Below are 27,463 nucleotides of genomic sequence, written 5' to 3' on the forward strand. Positions count from 1 at the left end.
CATGAGGCCAGGGGCTCGTAGGCCAACCAGGCTGAAGCATTTGTGAAGGCCACAGGGCCGGCTGTTGAAGTAGGCCAACACCACCCTCCAGAGGGTGTGAGGCAACATCTTCAATTACTTCTTCCTCCTCCGACAGGATGGCAAGAGCTGGAGACATAATCGTGGGAGGCCCCAGAGGGGTGGCAAGTAGCTGAGGTGTCCTTTTGGGCTTTGGTAGAAAGGAGAGATCTGGAGGTGCCTCCCTCTCTCTGCTGGAACCTCTCAGAAAGGTGCATACAATTGGCGTACCTGGAGAAGGTAGTGCGTGCAGACTCAGCCGGGACTGACAGAGGCCTTGGTGGCAATGCTACCCGTTGTGATCATTGAGATGGTGGCTGTAGTCATCGAGGAACCCGTCAGCATGACAAAAACCAGTACTGAGGCCTGTCGTCGATAAAGATGTCTTTGCGGGTCATCGACGACGATGCTGCCAACGACGATGAATGCTTCATTGATGGGGTTGACTATGACATAGTGGACAATCTCTGGCCCCCGAAAGATAGGGTTCCCTTTGTGTCCTTCACCGATCCAGCTGACAGTGCTTGTCCATGAGGAAGTCGGAGCGTGCAACAACCTAGCCTTTTTAGGTACCTTCCACCCTTGGAAGTGTCAAAGCATCACAACCTCTTTCCAGAAGAAGACTTTCCTCAAGACTTTCCTCTTTAATCCTCCCTCCCTCCCTCCCTCCTCTGCTAATCTCACAGTTGCTTGTTTGGTGTTCAGGGCCCTTATGCATCCTCGGGGCCCTGACTTCCCCCACTGAATCGCCCCAGCTTCTGTCTATCCTCAGCTCTTGCCACGGCCCACCATCTACCCTGGAGGCTCGCACTTAACTTACATTGCACTTCACCTGTTGCTCTGCCATGAGCACCCAAGTAACTTATCTCATTCCCCCTCCCTTCTGCACTTGCACGTTCTGAACACTCATAAGGCATAGTGGGTTTGTCGCTCCCCACACTTTAATATTGCATTTTTGCTTATGTATTTTAATTGTTTCTCATCCCCTTCCTGTTGCCCTGTGGGGGCTTAAGAGTACTTACTTCCTGTATAAGCGCCTAACAAGCGAACAATAAAAACAAAGTATGATTTTTGGGCCTGCTAGCCCTGGCAGAGGCATGACTGCTCACAGACGCTGAGTCAGAGGCCTTACCTTCCTCCAACCATGAGCCCTTTCTCTGATGGCGATCCTTCCTAGTCTTAGTGGAGCAAGACTAGCAGATGGGGTATCCCTCCACATCGTGGTCTGGGTGCAGGCAGTAAATGCACCTCTGGTGGCGGTCGTCGGTGAACAATGGAACAAGACTTAAAGAGGCTCCACTTCTCAGCCTCCAACATGGCGCGTGAACAAGCCCAAAATTCAGTCTGCAGTCTCACACGACATAACGATCCGACGGATGGTGGGATCGAGACCAGCAAAGGGGAATGTGAAAGAAATAATGATCAAAAATAGCCAACATACTCTAGAAAATCGAGGCATGAAACTCGAGCACTCCCAACACGAAAACGTGCGGTAAAAATCTGAAGATGGCGTTAAGGAGGACGAGGGTCATTGGTTGGGGCAATATGGCCCAAAGTGACAGCACTTGGCTATACAAGCAACAATGTAGTTTTTAGCTTAAAGCTAAACTGCTTCATTTTACAAAGGATTCCCAGCAGGACAACAGGGAATATTCATAGCTTGTGAATAATGCAAGACCCCATTCTGGAGAAGCAGACTTCCAAAACGAGTGGGACACTTCCAGTAGGGATTGAGCCACTGAGCAAGGATGGGAAAAAATGCTTCGAGTTCTGGCTGTTACATGATAGTTTTGTATAAGTTGGGGGGAGGGAAAGAAAGGGTCTTCTTATAATCTAACTGGGTTGGAGGAGTTGTTAGTAGAGAGTAGGTCCTGCTTTAAAGAGAAGAGGTGGAACAAGGTATTAGGAGGGTTTTTCAAAGGGTTTTTCAAAGTCACTACCGGTGGCAGCACTTGGAAAAGCCAACCAGTGTTAGCAAGGTTGTTCACAACCCCAGTTGAGCAAAGCCACTCAAGTCATATTGACCAAGCAGCAAGGCTGAACCAAGGAGGAAGGGGCACCCTAAAATGGAAACTAAACACAAACATAAGTACATAAAGGTTATTTCAATCAATGAATGCACTTACAAGGCAGCAAGAATACGACAACATTTCTTGAAAGTTGGTTCATGATTCTTGGCAAGAAAAACATACACGCAAGAAAAGAATGCAGGAGGCAAACCACCATGATTTAAATAACAGAGAAAAAACACAAATAAAAAAGCTCAGCGAAACCCAATCAGGAGAGCAGACTGAAGAGGCGCATTTCTCAACTTAAGTTTGAGCAGCAAACCAAGAGGAAACAAAACAACTCAAAAAGACAAGGATGTAGGACTTAGATACCAATACATATCAATGCACTCACGTTAAGATATGATAGGTTATTTATAATGTGCTTAACACCCAGAGGTTTCTAAGCACGGACTCAGGGATTGAACTTGTCATCTTGCTTCCAAGGCGAGCACAATCCTCCCGAGACGTTCCTAAGAAAGTGTATAATTCCAGAACCAGGTTATGTCCTTGAGGTTTGTTGGTTTTGACATCCAGTATACACTTGGCCAAATGTAACACATGCTTGCCCCCTCTGGATGATATTAATACTATACCAAAGAACGCAAAGCTTTCCATTTTGCACTGATGTTTGTCCTTGAAATGTAAAGCCATGGGGTATGAAGGATCTTGATTCTTAATTGCTCTGATATGATGTCAAATCTGCAATTTCAATTTCCCTATGGTGCTACCAACATACCATTGTTTACGTGGACACGTTAGAACGTACACAATATATTCTGTGTTGCACGTTATTCTTGAATTCAATTTAACTTCATGTCCAAGTACCGGGTGTACGTAGCTTGATTGGTTGTGGGAATACTGACAGGCCTTGCACTTCATACATTTGTGAAACCCTGGTGGGCATGTACTCAAACCTGTGTTCACTTGATTTGACTTCTCTGGATTCATGTAGCTAGCAACTAGAAAATCTTTTAAAGATGCAGATTTGTGAAAGGTGACTCCTTCTCCAGTTTCAGATACAAGATTCTCATCAAGTTCCAGTACATGCCAACTGCGATGCAAGATTTGTCTATTATGCCCTGGATATGTACCAAACGGGAGGATGAGTCGAATTGCATCATTTTCTTCAGTCGCAACTGGATCGATGGTAGATGCCAAAAGAGAGTCTCTATTGAGACTACGTGCTTTGATGTATGCACGTTCCAACACTTGTTTAGATATCTTTGCCTGTGAAATCTCTGTGCTTTAGTCTGCATTCTTTGTCGAAAGATTTGATTCTGGAGCAATTACGTTGAATTAGAATAAATTCCCCATAGGGTATTCTCCACTTCAGAGTAGGTGGATGATTGCTGCTCAAAAAAAGAGGCATGTTGGAACTTTTAGCTTTTCATAGAGTTCTGTGATAAGTTCTCTCTTATCTGGTTTAAACAACACATCCAGAAAGACTACAGACTCTCGACTGTGGGTTTCCATACATTATAGGTTTGACTCATGACATTAAGTACCTTGACAAACTCTTTCCAATCTTTTTCCTTGCTTCCCATATAATGAAAATGTCAATGTAGCATAGACACAGAATAATCTTGTCTGTGAATTTGATGTCTTCTATCCAAACAATGAACTTTGCCCACCAGCCCATAGTAAAATTTGCATATGGTGGGGGTGAAGATGGTGCCCATTGCGGTACCTTGCAGTTAAACAAAGTACTCATTATCAAAGAGGAAAACATTATTTGTCAAACATATATTGATCATTTCAATTATCATTTTACCATGTAACAAAAAAATTGAGCAACCTCATGTTCAGAAAATATTGGCTTGCTTTTTTACATTCTTTATGTTTGGAGCATACAAGAAGGCGGTAATGTTGCCAACATGAAATTAGATTCCCAAGAGATACCATTGATTTTACTGAGAAAGTCCTTTGTATCTCTTAAGTAGGAGGGAAGCGTCAACACAAATGGAAGCAAAGTCTCATCCACATATTTTTAAGAGTTTTCCAGCAGTGCCCCATTTAAGGTTGCTTTTGTGCAGGCAGGAAATATATGGTAGGCTGGTAGGCAGGACAGGTATCTTAGAATATAGATAACTGCAATCATGCTAATGAAGAATACAGGCATTCTCCCATTTCTTAACAAGGTCAATATATTTTACACTTATGTCTATGGATGGATCGGAGTCCAATTTTCTGCCGTCTCTGTCCATCAACTGTCTGGCCTCCTAGAAATATACAATCAAACACATACACACACACAGCGACAAATTCAAGGTGTTAGTCACTTCTACCAAAGAAAACAAAGGCGTTAGATCCTAAGAAACTGGCCATTACTGCTGGCCTTTGGATATCCCATAGAGTGTCCCATAAGGACAAACCTGCTTCTGGTAAGCATGAGGCGGGGGAAAAAGCAAAAGGATAAAGAGGGCAGGCTTTCTGATAAATCTTCATCCCTTACAATCCACAAACAGTTTAATAAGGTGGAAAGTCACAAGGAGAACATGTAAAAGGTAGTGGGTCCCAAGCATGAAAGTGGACACAGCAAGAAAGTGAATCTTCTGTAACCTGTGTAGCCCTTTGACCATGTGAAGGGTGCCCCAGATGTAAGGGGGGGGTCCGTTCTGTGAATCTGGCCTTTCCTCATGAAGAGTAAGATTCTCACAGGAGCATCCTTCTCTTCAGACACCTTGCCCAGAGGAATTGGATCTGAAGTACTCTTTGTTCCCGTGGGATCCTGGGAACCTAGAGTTGCTGATGCTTCTATACCCGAGAACACCAAGTTATATTCCAAGGATGGTCTACTGGTATATGGTCTAGACACATCTGCTATCAGGGACACTGATGGATTCTGGCAAGAGCTCCTCTAATGCTCAGCAAGTTTGCTGATGGTCCCCCTTTCGACTTCCCAGCAATGCCGGTCCCTCTAGCTGCCAATGGAGGAGTCGTCAGGATACCTGTTAGTGTGCAGAGGAAATCCCTGGTAAGTTCTGCTGGGGAATGACCTCAGAGACTTAAGTCTTGTGGGGGACACTGCTGAACTATCACGCACTAGGTCTCAAACTAAGAAGGCTGCCTTAGCCAAGCCTAAGAGCCAGCCTAAGCAAAAGGGGAAACCCAATGCTAAGGGAGTAAATAATCCAAAGAAGGGGAAGAATAGTTCTCCCCCTGTCAGATCTACAACTGAGGTTGAGGTAGTTGACCACAATCTGGATCCTGATGAGAAAGAAGGGTTGGCAGAAATGCTCAATCCCCATGAGTAACCTCAATTGCAAAGTTTTCTTGCAGAAATGGCCCCCTCGAGGGGTGAATTTAGTACGGGTCAACGAGTGTCCATCTCTAGAACGCCTTAGGAGACAGACCTGCTCCCAGTCGGAGTGTGAATCCCCTGAGAAGCAAATTCTATTGGGAAGGTGGGCTATCATATACTGAACCTACAGAGTCCACTGGAGGAGACCATAGGAGGTTGGTGGTCCCTCAGCATGTGAGGCCCTTCCTATTGCAATTGGCGCATGAAGTCCCCTTGCAGGTCATCTTGGCATCAAGAGGATCAATGAGAGGTTATCTATTTCTACTGGGCCAAGATCAGGTTTCAGGTAGAAAACCACTGCAGGAGTTTCACAACTTGTCACGTCTGGCAAAAGTAGAACAAAGATTCAGGCCCCATTGGTAACACTACCAGTGGTGGGTATACCATTTTAGAGGGTAGGGATTGACGTTGCTGGTCACATTGATCCTTCTATATCTTCAACAGTAGGTTTATCTCAGTGGTCGTTGACCATGCACCAGATATCCTGGGGCCATTCCACTAAAGACAGCAACTGCCAAGTCAGTTGCTAAAGCATTAATAGATATATATGGGATACATTACTCACCGTAATCGTATTTCTGATGCTTGTATCTGTTTAGATTCACATGCTGTGCATAGGCCGACATCTAGTGGAAGCTGCGGAGTATTACAGTTTGTTTTTCGAAACTCGAAAATGGGCGTCGACACAGGCATGCCAGTAATACTATCCCTAGTGTGACGTCCACTGTACCCAAGATCCCTCACGCGTCTAGGATCCTCAGATTGTATTTTTTCTGACATGAGGAAGCATGAGGAGTAGCGTGAGTACAGATAATCCAAGCAGATAGACCGAAAGGTAAGACTACAAGCAATCATGCGCCTTCTCTCGGAGGGGAGGAAGGGTGGGTCGCATGTGAATCTAAGCAGATACAAGCATCAGAAATACGATTACGGTGAGTAATGTATCCCTTCTGAGGCTTGTGGAATCTGCTTAGATCACATGCTGTGCATAGATTAGCGAGCAGTACCAGAAGAAGGAGGTGGGATGTGAGAAGAGTCATGAGCAAACAGGTGTCTCAGAACCGCTTGTCCCACTTGTGTATCTGTCTAGGAATGAGTGTCAATGCAGTAATGCTGAGTAAAAGTGTGAATAGAGCTCCAAGTAGCTGCTTTGCAAATGGTGTCGAGGGGAACATTTGCAATGAAAGCCAGAGTGGCCCCAATGCCTCTAGTAGAGTGGGCTCTTGGCGTAAAAGGCAGAGTTTTTCCAGAAAGAGAGTAACACAGCTGTATACAGTTGATAATCCACTTCGAGATAGCGCCTTTAGAGACGCGATCTCCCTCTCTGCCTGTAGCTACGGAGACAAACAGTTGATCTGTTTTCCTTAGCGGTCTGGTTTTATTTACATAGTAGAGGACCACCCTACGCACATCTAGGGTGTGTAGTTTCACCTCAGCCGAGCTTTGCGGGTTCTGGAAGAAAGCCGGAAGCTCGATGGACTGGTTTACATGGAATTTAGATATAATTTTAGGTGAGAACCTAGGGTGTGTGCATAAAACCAGTTTGTTTTTGTGGATAGTAAAGAAAGGATCCTGCACTGACAGAGCCTGAATTTCACTGACCCTTCTTATAGAGGTAATGGCTACTAAGAAGGCAGTTTTATAAGTCAGGTGTTTGAGACTACTTTTATGCATGGGTTCGAAAGGGGGGCCCATGAGCTTAGCTAGCACCACATTAAGGTCCCATCCTGGCGGTGGGTTAGAAATAGGAGGGTGAAGTCTCTTTACTCCTTCCATGAAGGCTTTAACTACTGGTACTTTCCACCACGACACCTTGTTATGGGATGTGGTGTAAGCCGAGAGGGCGGCCAGGTGTACTTTCAGAGAGTTAAAAACCAATCCTGCATCCAGCAGGTGGAGCATGTATGTCACAATGTTGGAAGGAGTGCAATCAACCGGGTTGATTTGTTTATTTTGGCACCAAATAACGAATCTCTTCCACTTGTCAAAGTAACAGTGCCTTGTGTTTGGTTTCCTGGATTCTTTTAGGATGTCCATACACCTCTGTGGTAAATTGAGATGTCCAAACTCTATGACCTCAGGAGCCATGCTGCCAGGTTCATTGAGTTGGGTTGCTGGTGCACTGTTTGACCTTGTTGCTGGGACAGTAGGTTGTACCAGGCTGGAAATTTGATGGGCTCGCACACCGCCATCCTGCGTAGGTGTGGAAACCATGGTTGTCTCGCCCACATGGGAGCAACTAGGATGAGCGTCATCGATTCCTTGTTCATCTTGTACACTACCTTCCTGATGAGAGGAGTTGGTGGAAAAGCGTACGCAAACATCCCTGACCAGTTCATCCACAGGGCGTTCCCTTGGGAGTCTGGCTGGGGGAACCTGGATGCAAATCCTGGGCATTGTTTGTTTTCGTTTGTGGCGAATAAGTCTATAGTGGGGAAACCCCACTGAGAGAAGAGATCTTCTACGATCTCTCTGTGAAGGACCCATTCGTGTTCTTCTGGGAGGGAGTCTCTGCTTAGAGCATCCGCTAGGGAATTGAGCTCCCCTGGAACATGTTGCGATGACAGGAAGATGTTCCGTCTGAGTGCCCATATCCAGATTTTCTGGGCAAGCTTGGACAGATTTGGCGAACGAGTCCCTCCTTGCTTGTTCAGATAGAACATGGCTGTCGTGCTGTCCGTCCGGATCTGCACCAACAAGTTTATTAGATGGGGCTCGAACGCCCGAAGCGCTCTGAATACTGCCAGAAGCTCTAGCAGGTTGATGTGGTTCTTGGCTACTGAGTGAGACCAGAGACCCTGAGCTGTGTGGTGGAGATGGTGAGCTCCCCACCCAGTCAGGCATGCATCTGTAGTCACCACTGCCTGTACTTTGGGATCGTAAAAGGGTTTTCCCCTTGTGAGATTCTCTCTTGTCCACCAGTGTAGGCTATGTACAAGTGTTGGCGAAACGACCACTAGATCGTCCCACTGACCACTTGCCTGAGACCACTGTTTCGCCAACCATTCCTGCATAGGACGCATGCGCAGTCGCGCGTGCGGGACCAGGTAAATGCATGACGCCATCATGCCCAGTAACCGCATTGCTTTGTGTACCGTTATTTGTTGACCGGACTGATAATGTGGAATTTGCAGTAGTATATTCCGAATTCTCTCTTCCGAAGGGAAGGTCAACCCTTTCTGAGTATCTAGGATTGCTCCTAGGAACTGTTTTGAGGTGCTTGGCACTAGGCTTGACTTCTTCTCGTTGATTGAGAAGCCTAATTCGTGGAGGAGGTCGATAGTCCTTTGAATGTTTGTCCTGCAAATTCCTGGGGTTTCCCCCGTTATGAGCCAGTCGTCCAGATAAGGGTACACTGGGATTGCCTCCCTGCGTAGGTGTGCAGCTGCCACCGCCAGTACCTTGGTGAATACCCTTGGTGCTGAAGCTATCCCGAAGGGCAGTACCTTGAATTGGTAGTGGGGACTGTCCACCTTGAAGCGCAAGAACTTTCTGTGCGCCGGGAGCATGGAAATATGAAAATAAGCATCTTTCATATCCAAGGTTGCAATGTAATCCCCCTTTTTTAGGAGGGGGATTACCTCTTGTAGCGTGGTCATACGGAATTTTTGGGGCTTGACATACTTGTTGGCAGGCCGTAAGTCCAGTACTGGGCGCATTGTCAAATCTTTCTTTGGCACAAGGAAGTAAGTTGAATAGATACCCTTGTTTACCTGGTGTCCTGGGACGAGCTCTATCGCGTCCTTTTCTAGCAGAATGGCAATCTCCTCGAGAAGGATCTTCTGATGTTCTAAGGAGTGTACTTTTTGTCGTGGAGGATGGTTCCGGGGACGCTGCAGTAATTCTATACAATATCCTGTGGACACTGTTGACAGCACCCATCTGTCTGAGGTGATCCCTTCCCAAGCCTGGGTGAAGTTGGAAATGCGTCCCCCTACTGGGGTTGCGTGAGAAGGGACCCTGAACTGAGCGTCACTGCTTTGGTGGAGGCGTGCCACCTCCCTTGTTGGGGCTGCCTCTGCCTCTTCCACGCCCTCTTTTGTTACCCCTGCCGTAACTTTGGGTAGACTGCTGGCTGTTGTTCCACTGTGTACCCTGTCCCTGGGCATAGTTGCCTCTTTGTGAATTTTGGCCGCGTGGGCGACGAAAATTACTATTCCCCCTCTGGTTAGGGGGTTTGTTGGTTAGTTGGCCAAGGGATTTCAGTGTCTCGTATTCGTCCTTGGCGTTTTTCAGTGCGTCTTCGACCGCTTTCCCAAACAATAGATCGGGTTCCACCGGCTTGTCTATTAATGAAGCCTGAGTTTCTGTTTTGAACCCCGACTGCCGTAACCACGCATGTCTTTTGATAACAGTACCTTCTGCTATCAATCTTCCTGCGTTGTCCGCGGCGTCGAAAGTTGCTTTTAATATGCAACCAGACACGGCTCTCCCTTCTGCCGAGATCCGAGCCAATTGGCCCTTTAACGGTTCAGGAGCAGAGGCTATGAGCGCCGCGACCTCTTCCCCTTGATGGCAGTTGTAGCTGGCCAACAGGGTGGTGGAGTTAGCAATCCTTGCTTGGTAGGCGGACGTTGAGGCTACCTTCCTGGCAAACCCGTAAAGTTTCTTGCTCTCCTTGTCGGGAGGAGCTTCTGATGAAGATAAGGGTGTTCCAGCCCTCTTCCGAGTGTTGGTAACAACTAGGGAGTCTGGTTTAAGATGTCCTCTTATATAGAGAGGGTCAGACTGGGCTGCCTGGAAAAGCTTTTCGACCCTGGGGTTGACTGCTCTGGTGAGGTTTGGGTTCACCAGGGACGGATCTATTCTTCGTTGGATGGATTTAAGGATAGGGATGGTCTGAGCGACCGGCCTCCTCTCTCCCACCAACTCTTCTGCAAAGTCCCTTTCCTCCTGTACACCGTGGGTGTCGATGTGAAAATGTTCTGCCGCGCGAGCGAGAACCTCATTAAGGAGGGGCTGGTTATCGACTGGCGAGTCGGTAACTGGGGCTTCGTTCTCTACCGGGGAATCTACTCTGTAAATTTCCTGCTCATCTTCTCCCTCCTCCTGATCCTCATCATCCGCATAGTATTCCGTCCCGGTTTGTTCCTCCATGATTTCAAACTCCTGGTCCCACTCAGGGAATGGAGTAGAGTAAGGCTGCACCTCGAAGGGTTCATGTCTTTCGAACCGGGCCTTTTTACTTAGGGGGATAGGATCAGTGGAACCTGAGGGTGTGGCCCCCTGAGGGTCATACGAGAGGAAATGCTCTGGATTCTTGTCGTAGAAATCAGCCAAGGAAGACATCCTTGACATGACCCTGTCTATGTCTTCACTGGACCATTCTTTGGAACAGGGGATGACTTTAGTAGGCAATTTAGGGGACTTATCAAGGGTACCCTTGCTGGATGTTGATCTCTCAGTAGACCTGTATTTGTCTGTCTGCTTAGGGGGGAAGGATGGTCGTACAGGGGTGGAAGAATGTGCTTTCCGCTGTTTCCCCCCCTCCCCGTGTGTGGAAAAATGTTTTCCCTGTCCCTTGGAGGCCCCGGAGACTTTCGACGCCTGGCGTCGAGGATCGGGAGAGGTATCTGTGTTTTTCGAGCGTGGGGCCTCGCTGGTGTTAACTGCGGGCTCCGTCTCTTGGAGCGCGGCCTGGGGGTGGAAGTCGTCGTCGTCCTCCGACGATCAAACTTCCGTTAGTCTAGGGAGCGAGGCACTCTTGGCAAGAGTGGATGATTGCTTTGCTTAATGAGGCGATCTCGATCGAGAGCGCCCAGAGGACACCGAGTCGGACCGTTCTATTTGTGCCTCTTTCCGAGAAGTCGACGTCGTCGAGGTTCGGTTGGACTTAGTGTGCTTAGTGTGTGTAGGGTGTGTAGCGCTTGCGTCGCCGGGGGTCTTCCCCATAGCCGCCCTGCCGGACGACCTTCCGAGGTCGGGGACCTGCGCTCGGCTGTCTTTCGACGCCGTAATGCCCTCGCCGTCCGAAAGTACGGCGTCGCTGCCATCGCTGAAGGCGCCCTCCGCTGCCATGGCCGCCTGCCTGGCATGGTGGGCCCAACGCTTAGTCGAACGGTCCTTAAGTGTCTTAGGTTTAAACCTACTACACGCTCTGCAGTTCGCTTCGGGGTGGTCCCTCGGCAAGCAGAGATTGCACGAGGCGTGCCTGTCGACCCAAGGGTATTTGCGGTTGCACTTGGGGCAGAATTGGAAAGGGGTACCCTCCATACGCACCTAAAGGCAGCGGGCTGGTAAGTGTAGGAAATATATAAGATAAGGTGTACCTATGTACCAAGAGTGAAGAGTATGTACCACCCCCCACTCTCCCTACTTGCAGGGCCGAGGCCAGCGGCCTACCAGGCCCGGGCCGAGGCCAGCGGCCTTCCGAGGCCCAGCTCCGTCGTGCGGCAGCCGACGGTCGATGTCTTCTCCAGCCGTCGTCGAGGGTCGACGTTGGGGTGGGGAAGGATGTCAATAAAGAATTTTAAATTTCAATTATTAGCAAAAGTATGGCTAAGGCCAGGGGACTCCGCAAGATGCTTCCGACCAGTATGGCGGAAAAAAACGATCTGAGGATCCTAGACGCGTGAGGGATCTTGGGTACAGTGGACGTCACACTAGGGATAGTATTACTGGCACGCCTGTGTCGACGCCCATTTTCGAGTTTCGAAAAACAAACTGTAATACTCCGCAGCTTCCACTAGATGTCGGCCTATGCACAGCATGTGATCTAAGCAGATTCCACAAGCCTCAGAAATATATATATATATATTTTTTTGTTTTATTGCCAGAGGGTTTATAAAAGATAAACCTTTCACAAAACAGCGTATTAGTTTACAAGACACAAAACATCAAATACGTAATTCATGCATATAAAGCTAAATCAGACATGTCATTATAATAAATGTATACCCTATAATTTAAAACTACTCTATCTACTATAACTATTTCATTTCTAATAATTCAAATAAATAGTTGGTTGCTGCTATGCATAATGAAATGTGTGTGCCATTCAGAATGGACACCCATATAGAATTAGCAGATGGTTAAAGTGTTAAACGAAACATGAAAAATAAAGTCGTCTAAAATGGCATTGGGGGTACTCTGCAAAAATATGTTCCAATTAATGTTTCAACCTTAAGAAACCTCATGGCAAAATCTGAAAATTCGCAAGGGTCTCAAGATGTTCAATCGAGCCCTGTCAACTTCTCATGTAGCATGCAGATTTCACCTAAGTCTTAAACATTTTTCTAAAATCTATTGGGTGATTTCCCTCCGAGATGTCCATTGTAGCCCTATTTCTTAATTTATATGCCCAATTATTTAAGGTTGAGCAAGATTGAGTCTGTTAGAGCAGGGGGTTAAATGTGTCCCTATTTAGAAGTAATGACTTCCCATACACATGGGATTGGAGAGATCCAAGTCCTAATTCATAACTAATCACAACCATCGGAACCCCAAAAGGAAGGTTCAATAGTTTATGCCAAATGTTGTGCTCTATTTATAACCATACACTTCAGCTGGAAAGGTTTCAGTACCATAGGTTAGGCACAATACTATATTGCCTATGTAAAACCTCAGCAGCAGGAATATGGATACTTTTTCATATTTCAAATCCAGCTTCCTAGCTCGGGCGATGAAGGCAGAGATCTTAGGTTGATCGTTTTTCTCAGAATTCCATGCTAGATAAGTTGTTTCATGGTGCAACCAAGGTTCTTCATGCTTGTTAGTATTTCAAGTGCTGATCAAACACAAACAGGTCCCAGTCACACTGCACCAAGAGAAAATGCAAATAAGGGCTTGTAGGCCACTTTACGTGTACGGCCATCTAGCTTTTCTGCATTAGCTAAGCATTGAGAGGTTTTCCTGGCACTGCCTACATAATTTAATTACCTGGCCAATCCTCATAGCAAGCCTCAGATGAAGAGCTGGATTTAGCTCGAAACACATGTTAGGCTGTTCTTTTCAAATAAATCCTTTGGACTGCAAGCCCTTATTTGCATTTTCTCTTGGCGCAGTGTGACTGGGACCTGTTTGTGTTTAATCAGCATTTACTTCAGTGGAACTATATTGGCAGTATATCCACACTCCCCAGACACCTGCAGCCCTGTTGCCTCTTGTTCAATTGTCTAGATACAAGCGCTGTGGATTGTAGACCATTAGACTATTAGTAAAGAGTCAGATTCTAACTTTTGTATTAGTAAATAGAAGTTGTAAGAGACTAAGTAACATTGCAGGGCAACCTAACTTCTGCAGCTTGGCCCAAAGTCGCTCTCGATTTACCATATTGAACGATTTTGATAGATCTATGAATGCCAGCGATGTCCGCCTCAGTTGAGCCTGCTGTTGATCAATGAAAGGATATGACAATTCAAGTAACAGCCCATTCCCTGTCTGAACGCAGATTAATTTGTGTCACTGATTTTATCCAATGTAGACCAATCAAGTTGTTTCGGATAATTGATGAGAACATCTACTAGACAAATCCAGAAGGGCGATGGGCCTATAGTTGGAAGGGAGGCTCTTCTTGCCCTTTTTAAAAATATGAACAAGTATAGAAGATTTCCAGGAAGAAGGGGTAGATTTAATCCTTAAAATGTACTTATTCAAATCAAATAGGATTTTTGACCAGAGCAATGGTTTGCCCTTGAAAATAGTTATAGGTGGACCATCAGGGTCTGCAACATGGGAAGGTTTGGCTTTTAAAATGTGATAATAAACATCATCCTCGTCAAATTAAGTGACCAGACAGGAACCTGCCCCCTCCGCCATAAAAAGCCTGGTTCATGACCCTTACTAATTGCACAGATCTGCGAGAAGCGATTCTTTCAGCACGAGGCTGAGATAAGCATATTTACTAGGGTTGGCTTCTCTAAAGATGTGTTTGATGGGGGCAGCAATGTCATGTCTAAGTATATGCCGGCTATGTGGAAGGAATGTAGGGTGTTTTATGGATTTTCATCCACATATAATCCACAGACAAATGGTCTAAGTGAGAGATTCAACAGAACCCTCAACAGTATTTTTGGAGCCCTTGTGGAGCCCCAAAGAAAAAAGTTGTGCCTTCTAGTGCCATTCTTATTATTTAGCTACAGAGAGGTACCTCAAGAAGGGGTTGGTTTTAGTCCCTTTGAACACCCCATCGGGAGACCTCTAGATATAGTTAAGGAACGATGGGTGTCACACACTCCTCTTGTCACTACAAATGAAATGGCCTATGTGCTTGGATTAAGGAAAAGGATTGCCGTTCTGATGGATCAGGACAATGACAAGCTGAAGGCTGGACAAGCACTGGTTAAACATTGGTATGACCCGAAAGCTTCAATTGTTAATTTTTCAGCAGGCCAAGCAATCCTGATCATGAACCCTATACGATCTAGAGATTTACAGGACAAGTGCTCTGGTCCTTACCAGATAGTTGAAAGACTAGGTAAATATTTAGTGGACATTGGCAGAACTAAATCAGGCGTGTTCCACGTGAATCGTTTGAATGCTTACATTCATAGGGTTGAAATGGGAGCCCCGCTACTGGGTTCAGAAATGGAGGAACCGGAATTCGGATGACTCCATTGAGGGTGTTGACTTGTCCCCTCAACTGACACTGCAACAGCAAGCTGAGGTGAAAAATTTGCTGAAGCAATTTTCCCTCTGGTGTTCCCCAACTCCAGGCTTAGTGCCTCGATAAAAGCATGACACTGATACTGGAGATAGTGTGCCTACCAAAAGTAGGATTTTCAGGATGTCAGACAAAGTAAGGTGTTACATCAAGTATGTGGTCAACAAGATGTTGGATCTTGGGTCGATAGAGCCCTGTAGCAGTCCTTGTTCCAGTCCCGTGGTCTTGGTACCAAAAGCAGGCACCACAGATTTGAGATTCTGTGCGGTTAACAGAGTTCTTAATTTTGTCAGCAAGACAGATCATCATCCCTTTCCACGAACTGATGAGTGGGTGAACAGACTGGGTGCTGCAAAGTATCTCAGTAGTTTTGATCTCACTGCAGGGTATTGGCAAATATCTCACAGAAAACGCCAAAAGAAGGTAGCATTCTCAACAACTAAAGGGGGCTTTACCAGTTCCTGTACAGGACTGAGCGTCTGACCACAAAAAAACCCAGGGAAAGGCTTTTCTGGGTAGTACAGCTTTCTTTTCTTTGGTGTCCTTCTCCATGTCTGCAGCAGAGCCTCCAAGTCTGCTTTTAAATTCTGTTCGATACATATTCAAGGGTTGTTAGCTGATTCAGCCTGTGAGGTTTCATTAGGTAATGAACTCACCTCAAGCGGCTCATCTACAGCAGGATGTTCCAGGTGTGTTCAGGAAGAAGGCAGAGCAAAGATGGCAATAGGAATCAAGAATAGACTATCACAGATATTTCAAAAAAGCCTACCTTGCCATACGCAGTTTTAAAAGCAGCCTTAATTTTTTGTCTTTGATCACCAGAACGATTGGCAATAACATCAACGATAGCTTGCTCATCAGTTCCTGTAATAAAGACATAAGAGTTCAACTTTTGCAATGACAGCTCTAAAAATGCAATCACCTACATATGTTATTGTTCATTTAATTTTCATTTACAGGAAAACACCCCTGTGAGGGAAATAAGCTTACACATGGATGGACAAACAACCCGGGAAAAAATAATATATATGATACATTACTCACCATAATCGTATTTCTGATTCTTGTATCTGCTTAGATTCACATGCTGTGCATAGGCTGACATCTAGTGGAAGCTGCAGAGTATTACAGTTTGTTTTTCGAAACTCGAAAATGGGCGTCGACACAGGGCATGCCAGTAATACTATCCCTAGTGTGACGTCCACTGTACCCATGATCTCTCACATGTTTAGTTCAGCCTATGCACAGCATGTGATCTAAGCAGATTTCACAAGCCTCAGAAATATATATACATAATGAAAAAACTTTGTTAAAAGGGACGTTATGGTTAAATTGCACTAATAAAAACCTATGAAATTCAATGAAAAACCTTTGTTAAAGGGATGTTATGGTTACAAGTGAAACCGAAAAACCCAAGAAATTCGCCAGTTATGGTAAGCTAAGCAACCATAACTCGCGCCACCACTGTGCACTGCTAAGACTAACACCCGGGACATCAAAGATGCCATCACAAATGTCATTGATGATATCACTGATGGAGTCACATATCTGGGCCACTTGTTTTTGTTCACTGACATATATAGGCCAGCTGGTTTTGTTCACTGACAGTCAGAATATTAAAATTGAAAAAGGTGCTATATATCTAGACGTTAACCTTGTCATAAGTTCTTTAAGATATATTTGATGTCATCTTTGATATATAAATAATATAAATTTGATAAATGTTTACTAGGATGCCCTTAGTTTATATACCCTACCTGCGCTAGTGGGTCTGATATGCATGGACCATGCGCCTGTTTGTGGACGGACTCGGACAACATCAACACTATCAAAAAACTCAGGGAGTAGCTTACATTGTTATATCATCCAAAATAAAAACACTAAACATGTTCAAAAAGCAGCACATAAATAAATTACATTCAAAAATAAGAAGTGAAACTGTGTATGTAAGACACTAACAGTCCAATTACATATCATATGCAACATAGTGGAATATACCAAAACACAATAAATATGCTTCCAACAGAATTACCTCTCAGAAATTGCACAGCAGAAATCAACAGGACACCTACACAGCAGTAACAGCAAAACTTAGCAAGAAACTAGTGAGTACACTACATTTATTGTATATATTTATAAACTTTCTGTATTAGGTACACTAAAACTAATATTTTATTTACACAGAAATGTCCAGTACTTTGGAATGGTTGGAAGAAAGATTTCCTCGGGATGAAATGAGTGAAGACAGTGATACTAATGGTAGAGACTACACTTCTCTATATAAGCCAATTAATAACCATTACTTTATGTGTACTTAACACATTTTATTTTTATCAGACCATACAGACATTAAAAATAATATACCAACAGAGACGTTAGAAAGTCCTCTGCAGCAAATTGAGCTAAAAATGGTTCTGTTAATGAAAAATGTAAATCTTTTAAGAAACTTTGTGGAGGACCGCATAAAACAGAACATTAAATATCACTGTCCCACATGTACATGTTGCCCCTCTCCATGTCCCAGCCAACTATCCCCAAAACCTCTCCAGCAAGAAAAACGTTACGATGAGACTTAACCCCCTTCCTCCCCTACCATCCATCATGTCCAAACCCCTAATTCCCCTGTATTTGTTTAGCTTTCTGGTTCCCCCACTCTTTAATAATTTTTATACTTTTATACAATAATAAAATATAAAGTGTGTTAGTATATTCCTCCGTGTCTTATTTTCTTTTAAAAAGGCTGCTAGGTTGTCCGCGGACAGCGCGGCTGTCGGGGATATCCTCAATTAACCAAAATGGGGGTGTCCTAAGGACACTATACCTGTTCGAATTGGCCGTAGTCAAAATGGGGGTGTCCGCAGAACACTAAAGACGTCTGCATGTTCGTAGGTATGCAAAATAAAGTGTCCTAAGAACATTCCCCCTGTTGGCATTATCCATAACCAGAATGAATATGCCCGTAGAACACATAGCCCGTCCGTCCCCCTGTCCGAAAAGTTGAAACACACATTTATTTTTTTCGGGGATCTGAACACTGTCTGTATAACACGGGCGCGCATGCGTAGCATACCCTTGCCCCTACGAACATCGTGCCTGTGCGCAACTGTCGGCCGTACGTATGTCGCACTTTTAATTAGTTCAGGGACTGGAACACTGTCTGTAAAACACCCGTACGCATGCGTAGACCCGACACCGCGCATTTGGTGTCCTACGACAACCGTCCCATTCGCCATCGTGTCCTCGACGTCATCATGTAACCGCACCGTGCTAAGTGTAACGAACACTGCCCGGGCCCCAGACACCTAAAAAGTTTTTTTTTTTCAGCAATCCAAGGTATTTTCCTGGGAAAGTTCAGTCTTGCACATGTCCCACACTATGTCCCTGGTGATCTGCATACTTTTTGGATTTTTTTTTGCCCTTTCTTACTGTTCGAAGTGTCTTGGCCAAACCCCAGAGCTGCTCCTTATTTTGTTTTTGGGCTTCCAGGACAGAGACTGCTCCTGGTTGCCTTGGATTGCTCTTGCCCTTTGAAACAGCTGTCCTCATGGCATCCATGGCTGCTGCTGGTGCTACTGCTGTCTCAGCAACACCCCCAACCCCTCCACCACCAACACCTCCCTGTGAGGCCTGCAGAGGGGAACAGGCGTCAGGATACAGAGGAGGGTGATGAAAAGGATGTAGAGGATGAGGTAGTGGAAGTCCCTACTACTAGTTCTCATCGTAAATCTTGGGTGTGGAGGTTATTTACCACTGATGGAGTAGCAAAAACACGTGCACACAAGGTGACCTGCAATCAGTGCAAGATGGTCTGAGTCATGGGAAACCGTGTTTGTACAGCTATGGTACTACCGCAATGAAGCGACACCTAAAATCGTTCCACGGTGGGGCTATTCGTAAGGTTGTACCTTGTGATAAACGTAGTAGGTTGCGTTCCTCTGCAGTATCTTCTGTTTCCGCTCCTGCCACCACAAGAGACACTGCTGTGGGGCAGTGCATCCCTCCAGCTGCCTCGCAGGCCAACATGATGCTGTTGGTCCGTACCTTTCGAGGGTCACAGTATTGTGCATGTACTGCGACGCAGTATTCTGCAGGGGGAGAACCTTCAAAGTGCTTTTGAGACTGTTGTCAAGGAGCATCAGAAGAACTGCTACCTACCTGAATAAGGCCCACCCTACATCTTCCTCTCTCCACCTGCCCTTTCTTATCCCGTGGTTGGTGCCCCTTCCTTACCCTCCTTTCCCTTCCTTTCCTTGTGTGTCGTGTTTAAAAAAAAAACAAAAAAAGGCTCTTTTCAGAGCCGCCTTTCACAGTTCAAAAAGACAAATGACAATGAAATGCACAGTGCCCTGTGCATTTTTAGAAGTCCGCGGACTGTCCGCAGACATCTAAAATCTGTGCAGTGATGCCCTGTAACAACCATTGCACTTTTCTCTGGGAGGAAGTGGTGGCTCTGAAAAGAGACTTTTTGTGGGTTTTTTTGTGTTTCGAAAACTTCAAATGATCAACACCTACTGCAAAATGGATTGCTATAATTCCAAAAAGGGTTGCAATGTATTTTGTATATTTCGCAGAAAAATATGATTGCCAGCTAAGTAAGATGTACTCCATCTCTGCGAAAAATGTGTGTACTACGAAACAAAATATTTTCTTTGTGAAAAGAGGACATGCCAACATCTCTCAAAAGGGCAAAAACAGCCTTGTTGACATTGCACGTTGCTTTCTCCATTTGTGGACCAAATGAAGAAGAACGCAGCCACATTTGTCTCTGCGTAATACGAGAAAAAATTACTCTGGACTTTGGAAACATGTCCATGACTTTCCCCAAGTCCTCCTTTCATTGCAAATTGCAAAGAGATTCCAGAGACATGTCCTAAACTGTTCCCTCCACAATGAATAATAATGTCTGGATGACACTGTCACCAAAGGAGCACAAAGAAGTACCAAATCCAGCCACTTCATTCCACGCACTTCATGCCAGTGCACTTTCACATGAGGGAATCCAAGATGTGCAGCCACTCCACAGCGATCTGCATGCACCTCCAACCAATGTATCCATGAGTCTCCCAAAATCCAGAGAATTTGCTTTCTGAAACAAACAGCCATAGCCATCTACTCTCCTCTCAGGAAAAACACTCTGACAAACTCTCTGCTCACACCTCACACCCAGTAAACCCCACTGACCAATCCCTTGCTCTGCAGAGTCTCATTTGCATGCCTCTCAGCCTCAAATTCCCTGTATGCATGTATGTAAAATTGAAATAGTGTGCCCATTTCCCCTTTGAGGTTGGCTCTGAAACTAGCCTTTTTTTGGGGGGTTTTGCACATACTTTGGAAACACCTTTTATTTTGTATTTCTTTTTGGGGTTTTTCCTCATTTTTCTCCAAAAAACTTGACATTACCTTCTCCAAAGCAACCCTTATGTTCCGAAACAGCATTGTGGCATTTCCCATAAAAGATAAAGACCTGCCATCTTCTTTAAAGTAATCAACATTACCAGGGTCAATGTTCTCATTGCTGCAAAAGTACATGCCAGCTCTAGGCATAAAAGCAAACATGCCTCGGTTGATTAAGCACCTACCAACATTTTGCTGAGGACAAAAAACAGAACTATTGTCCCATACTGCCCTAGATACCAAAGCAGAAAAAATAACCTTCGCATTTGGAAGCACTTTCATGACTGCCTGAACCAAGTTTTGCTGATCTTACAACAAAGTAGGGGCACTGACATAGCCCAAATGCAAAGCACCACAGAGCAGAACAACCACATGTGGCTACAATACCCTGACTTTCTCCACCTCTGCCATCTTCACTACACACAGCCTCTCTCAATACCTGATTGGCTAATCCTCAAAATACACTCCCATTTAATGCTTAGAAGCCCCGAATGTGGCATGCGCCATCTGCGGAGCACGTAAGTGACACTGGGGCAGCCCTTCTACCCCTTCCACTTCACTCTGCACCATTCCCTCATTGGCTACTGTTAAACAGTCACACAACCATCCACCAATCACATGCAAGACCTCTACATCTAATTCCATCACAAGTCAGCACTTCAGATGTACTTTTGATCACTCCGAGTACAATTGCGCTGTGACTACCAAGCACCTACAGCTAATAGTAAACTCTCCAACATTTCTACTTACAGATTCATGCACATCGACATGCATGAACACAAAGTACACGTATGAATATTTTTTGCACAGTACATCATACATGGCAACATTCCGACCCACCTGGGAGGGACATTTCCTCTGAAAAATCGTGAAACATTTGTGTCATAATAATGCATTGGGCAAAGATATATTTTTGGTGGGAGAATGTGAAAAATAATGTTTTTCACAGAAAAATCAGGAGTCTCCCGCTGTGTATGGTACATGTACATCTCTTGTATAAATGGATATCAACAGAGTAACTGCCACTTACCCTGTGTAACCTGTAAAACCAGCTTACTGTCATTTCTCCCATCTACTATCATCAAGTGTCACTTGCAAAGTTGTCTGCTCTCCAAATTTTTATTTACCCATATTATTAACTGCAATGTGCAAACTGTTATTTTCTTCATTCATTCTATCATTTCTGTAACCACTGCCACGTATTCAACCATATTTCAACCATGATAGCATTTAATGCATTAGAGTGTATAAGATGTACGTACAATTCCCTTTCTATACATTCTCCTTATTTCACATACATTCTATCATTTCAACTTCCTTTACAAATGATTATTAGTAATCAGACACAACACACACAGCTATCTAACAAACTGTCATTTCATGTTAAAAGATGGGAGAAACAGTATAATTATGGAAAAGGGCTTTCTAGTTTGTTAGAAAATTACACGCAGCAAGGATGAGTACATGCACCTTTATTTATGCACACGGATAGCCAATACCATTTGAAAGGCTCCCAGCTAAAACAACACCATTGCCTCTACAACTGTTCTTCCAACCTACACAGCTCTCTCATTCCAGCTGGTTGTCCATTCCGTACTAGATTTCACAACAGCATTCAGCTATGCACAGGTGCAGTCATATCTATCACATCATCTACAACTATGTACAGTGTTGTAAAGCAAGACATACAACATATCCCCCCTTCCCTTCAGTCTGCAACACAAGCACCAGGTCCTTCCTTGCAACCCTTACTTTATTTCAGACTCTCCCATCTCCAAGCAACACAGAATCACCCAGTACTTTAGTAATCACCTACTGAGTAATAAGCTGCTGACCCCATCAAATCCTTCCGATTAATTTCCCACACCTTCACAAATACATACATTGCAAACTTTTCCATACAGTTTCTGCCATTTACCCTGTAAAAATAGCAAACAAAGCATACAATTATTTTTTCTATCTCCTAACATCCAATAACCTTACAAAGCTAGGTATGCCCTGTGCACTTACTATTGTACTCATTTCTAAAGCACATTCAACTAACAGATTGTAAATAAAATATACAGAATACACATAGGCAAAGAAAAGTACATGTACATGTTATGCACAGTTATCAAAGCACTACTACTGCAAAAAGAAATCCATGTCTACATTAACAGCATCTAAAGTACGAACGAGAACTCAGAAGAAACCTACTCTTTCTGTCCAGAAAAAGTAAGTGCTTCCCCTCACCAATCCACACATCATCTCACTATCCTATAGACACCATTACACTACTACCAATCAGTACTCACATTTTTTAAAACTTTCCCCCTAAGCAGCCCACATACCACAATCAAAATGCTTGGTAGCATTGTAGAGTTATGCTGCAGTGGTTGTGGCCAGGGCCAAGAGTCTTGGGTGCATGGCGTACGGCCTTCGGCCATGCACCCAAGACTCTAGGCCCTGGCCACAACCACTACAGCATAACACACCCATAGAAACAAACACCTACCAAATGACCACAACCCAAAAACCTAATACATCCACCTCAAAACTATGGACTTCAATTAACAATCGAAAAAATAATTACAACCAACGTACAAACTCTTCAATACATACCCTCTTCACCCAATGCTCTTCTAACGACCCAAAACCAACATCATGCTAAACTGAAATAGCCAGTAGTGCGCCCAGTGTTTAGTATATCCGCGGACAACCACGGTGACCGCGGACACCGCAAACACATCACAGCCTTCTCCCACCTAAACAAATACAGCATTTGACCCATCTCTTACTCCCCCACCCTCTCCAAGCACTCATACACACCAACACACTCCACAAAATTGGATTTATGCTCACTTCCAGTGCATGTCCGCACATCCAATATGGCAGGCGCATCGAAACAATTTGACGCACCTCACGCCTCATCCCAGCCAAATCAGAGAGCATGTTGCGTGTCCGCGGACATGACGTAAGCCGATTATCCAATCAGTTTTCTGTCCGCGGAGTGAACAAGGAAGCGTGTCAGCGTTGCTGACATAGATCACTAATTTTTTTAGACCTACCTTTTGGGTTTTAAAAAAAAAAAACTACTGGACTGAATTTCACCAAATTTACAAAAGCACGCTTTGGGACCAAGCCACCGCTCCTGCCGCAAATTTGGTGAAAATCCTTCCAGCGGTTTAGGCGCAACAGAAATGTTTTCTCCATTCAGTCTATGGAAAAAATAAATACATTTTGGGACCCCCCTTTAACTTTGCCCCCCTTGGACCAAACCTCACCAAACTTTGCAAAAAAATTCAGAGTGGGCCATATACTTATATTTTTTGCAAAGTTGGGTGAGGATTTGTCCAGGGGGAGAGAAGTTCTAAAGCGCCCAAAAAGTGCTCTTCCTATGGGTTTAGCAACTTAACCATAACTACACAGCCGCTACTGTGGACTTTGTGATATATATTTCAGCTATGCTTCAAACGTTCCTGTGGTTCCACATTAAAATCTACACAGGAAATTTCTGACCAACAATGCCTTCACATTGTCGTACTATGGCTAACGGACATGGCCTGCACTATCGAATACTCTAAATATATTTCCCCTTTCTGCCTTTAATCACAATTATGTTTGTATTTTTACTTGCATGCTCTTGAAGGTGGACAGGTGCCTTTCCCTCTCGCCTCTAAACCCTGAATAGTAACACCTCATCCTGATAGGTAAAAACATGCGGACTGAAACTTTATGGGTTCAAGCCTATGCTTTAAATTGAATAATCGGACTCCTGAAGAGCACCCACACTAGCTCTCTCCACCCAAACTGGCACATCATTCAGTTTACGATCACATTTACACTACACTCAGATTCCCACCCACATGGAAGCGTTATGCCTGCAAGCATCACAACCACCACATTAACATCAGCACAGATGCTCTGAGCTTATTATAATGTTTGCAACATTGTTAGCTCTATCAGATAGCCCAGCATCCTCAACACCATCAGTTTTAACAGTATGTGTCAAAGATGGCTTCAAATAACTCGTAAGAGAAGTTTAGGTGTTTTATTTCCAAGTTCAAAAGATATATGGACGAATGACTGTAGGAAAGTCAGATTAAGGGAGGGTTCCCTGGTCTCCACCTTCTATGGACTTCCTCCACCCTAGTCCAGGCCTCCCTACTCCCCAGCAGGATGGTATAAAAAATAGACATAAGTAATCTTTGTTGTCAACTTCGATCCTGGTCTGTGAATGGTAGGCAAAAGGATACAGCGTTATCTACCTTATTCCCTCTGGGACTTTTTAAGGACAGCCAACACTAGTAGCAGGGACGTCCTTTGGGGGAGCCAGTGGTAGAAGCTGCTACCTCTGGCCACCTCTTCTATCCCTAGACCTGCCCTTGCTACCCCTGGGCCACTGGACAAAGAGCAGAGATCTGTGCTGTGCCTGAAAAAAACTAAGTTGCAAATGCAGCTAAATGTGCGACAGCTTTCTTTCACCTGGAATCTCAATCTAGTTATATGGAGAAATAGCGGGGATGCAGGAAAAACCATGAAGCCGCTATCAGTAACAGGTTGGCAGTCCATTAGTGAAGAATTCCTGAATGGTTGAGTTCAGAGGTGGGGCTGTCTGTTCAGCTCATACCCAGTACTGTAGCAACAGGAAGGCTATGAGGGCTAGGTCTAGCTAGCTGGGAATGGGTAGGAGCAGCCTGCAGTACACAGTGACAGCACAGCATGAACACAAATCTCATCAGTGTTTCTCATTGTCTGCTTTGCACATCCAGCCACTGGGCCTGTGACGAGGGGTGAGCTTCAGTGGCTTCTGCCACCAATCCTGCCTGGACATTTACTTGACCCAGATCTGCCAGCCCTGCATCACAGGAGCACTGCAGAAAGACGCAGGGTGAGATTAAGTTGCCCTCTGCCTTTGTAATAAACCATATGTTGCATCCTTAAGCAAAAAATATATATTTGGAAGGATAACTCGGGGGCAACACACTTGCTTTGGGAACAAGAGGATGCATTGTAACATGGGTTTGGTTCCTGTTCCAGTGCTTGGAAGATGGAGGAGGCTGACATTAAGCAAGATATAAAGAACCAAAGAAAATAATAAAAACACATCCTTCCCCTCCATCTCCCATCTAACAAAATAAAACTGTGAGTTACTAACCAAATAGAAAAAAGGTTGATGGCTGGAAAGTTTAAAATCATTCACGACCAGTGGCACAGTTCTGGGCAATCCACCAAATCATAATTTTTCTGGTTGGACTTGTGTGGGTCAGTTGCTGGTTCCAGTCTGTGGCCAGACACTTGACAGGCAACGGATGCCTGTGCCTTGGGGTATAGGCCTCTGAGATGCTCGGTTTACAGTTTAGCCCGAGTGATGTACAATAGTCCAGGTTGTTGTGTTGGATGTCTGCTTACATTCACAGTAATTTGGTAATATGGGCCTATATACAACATAGATCACCATATTAACACTACATATGGTGATCTAATCTTGTCTGAAATGTATATCGCATTACAGTGATATTGGAATCGTATTTTTCTTAGTGTATTGAGGAACAATGCTATGTAATGCAGCTTCCTGTTTCGTCAACGGGTGAAAGGTTGTGTACCATCACTTCCAGTGATGTCACTTGGGGGTTGGGTCAAATGACATCACTTCCTGTGATGTCATAGAAGTGTCACGTGATGTCACTTCTGCTACCCCTGGCATTTTGGTGAAATGACATACCTGTTGATTCCCACAGTGCGTCAATGATGTGATGATGGTGCCTTCGCACTCTCCCCCCCACTGTTAGGAATGTCCTTAGCTGATCTATTTTGGGGGCAATGATCAGTCCCCTATGGCATAAATGCAAAATTACTTGTTTGTTTTTACATTACACACATCAACTTACATTGAGGTGCGTAGGGGTATTTTGTAGATCCATTGCTCTTTTGCTTTGAGTAGCATTTCTGTTACTTACATGATGTGGTGGCAGCAGATATTTTCTATTGAGTTTTTTCAGTCTCATTTGCCCCTTTGGATTTTAACGCATGCTGCCTTTCAGGGTATCATATAGTCTAAATGGCCCGTGCCACAAGATTTTGCTATGTCCCTTGGCCTTCCCTTCTTTTGGTCTTTTTTCTGTCTTCCCAGGGCTGGATATTCCCTACAAAGGAAGTCTTTTCCCAGGCAAAGCCTTGGCTTCCCGAGCAAAGCGGCTGTATGCGTGGCCGGATGTGAGGCCTGAGCTGTCTGGTTCCAGTCCTCCTCCTGGTACGTGCATCTGTTGCTGGGCACCAATGTTCCTTCATTTTTTTGGGCTGTGTGCAGCAAAGTAAGACTTGTGTGCAGGCTGTTTAGATGCCCCAGATGTCCCGATTTTCTCAAGTGGCCTAACAGTTGAAGGGGCTTGCCCTGCGAGTAATAGGTTGTTCAAATCCTGTTTTATTTAAAAGTAATTTTTTTCTCATTAATACGATTTGACAAAGAGTAAGAGGAACAGCTTTGCTACATTGCCGGCAAACCTGCAATTATGAACAAGACACATTGTTCAATGTGATGTTTATTGCAATACACATGCATTTCCAAAACACCATTCTGCATTGCTGAATGAATATTAAATCATAGATGTGCTGGATACCCTGCATGTCCACTTGGCGCACACATGATAATTCACTCATGTTTGTGCGCATGGTCTTGAAAACATCAAAAAAAAAAAGAGGGCCGCGCATCCTTGCACTACAAAAGCGGTGGCCAGATTATCAAAAGGTCTGGGCCCAGGGCACATTCCAAATCGGATTTCTCATTGTTGTAACACGAGGGTGGGTAGCCGCGTGCCATTCGTATTGTTTGTTTTCAAAACAGCATACTAGTGTGAGTGAATTATGTGTGCACTATATGGACACGCAGGGAATAAAGCACATACGTGTTTAACTCGCTTTAAAAATCCCTCAACAACGCAGAAAAGTGTTTTAAATGTATAAGCTTATTTGAATAAATATCACATTGAACACTTCTACTGCCCTTTCCCCGGCAACATAGCCCAGCTGTTCCTCTTATGTGTCAAAGTAGATTTATTTAAACAAAGAAATCTTTGAATA

The 27,463-nt window shown here is 44.6% G+C and overlaps 1 protein-coding gene across 2 annotated transcripts in view; it reads right to left on the reverse strand.

Moving 5' to 3' along the window:
• ANXA7 (annexin A7) overlaps window positions 1–27,463 on the reverse strand; it is an 835,753-nt gene that overhangs the window by 454,389 nt on the left and 353,901 nt on the right. For both annotated transcript variants that reach the window (XR_011268601.1, XM_069610574.1), the window contains exon 7: window positions 15,780–15,874. Coding sequence is in view for 1 of the 2 variants with exons in the window: in XM_069610574.1 (XP_069466675.1) it covers window positions 15,780–15,874 (95 nt within the window). In the remaining variant the exon portion in view is untranslated. The remainder of the gene's footprint in view (window positions 1–15,779; window positions 15,875–27,463) is intronic.

This window comes from Ambystoma mexicanum, chromosome 8 (assembly GCF_040938575.1).
Source record: "Ambystoma mexicanum isolate Mex_15411 chromosome 8, UKY_AmexF1_1, whole genome shotgun sequence".
Lineage (NCBI taxonomy): Eukaryota > Metazoa > Chordata > Amphibia > Caudata > Ambystomatidae > Ambystoma > Ambystoma mexicanum.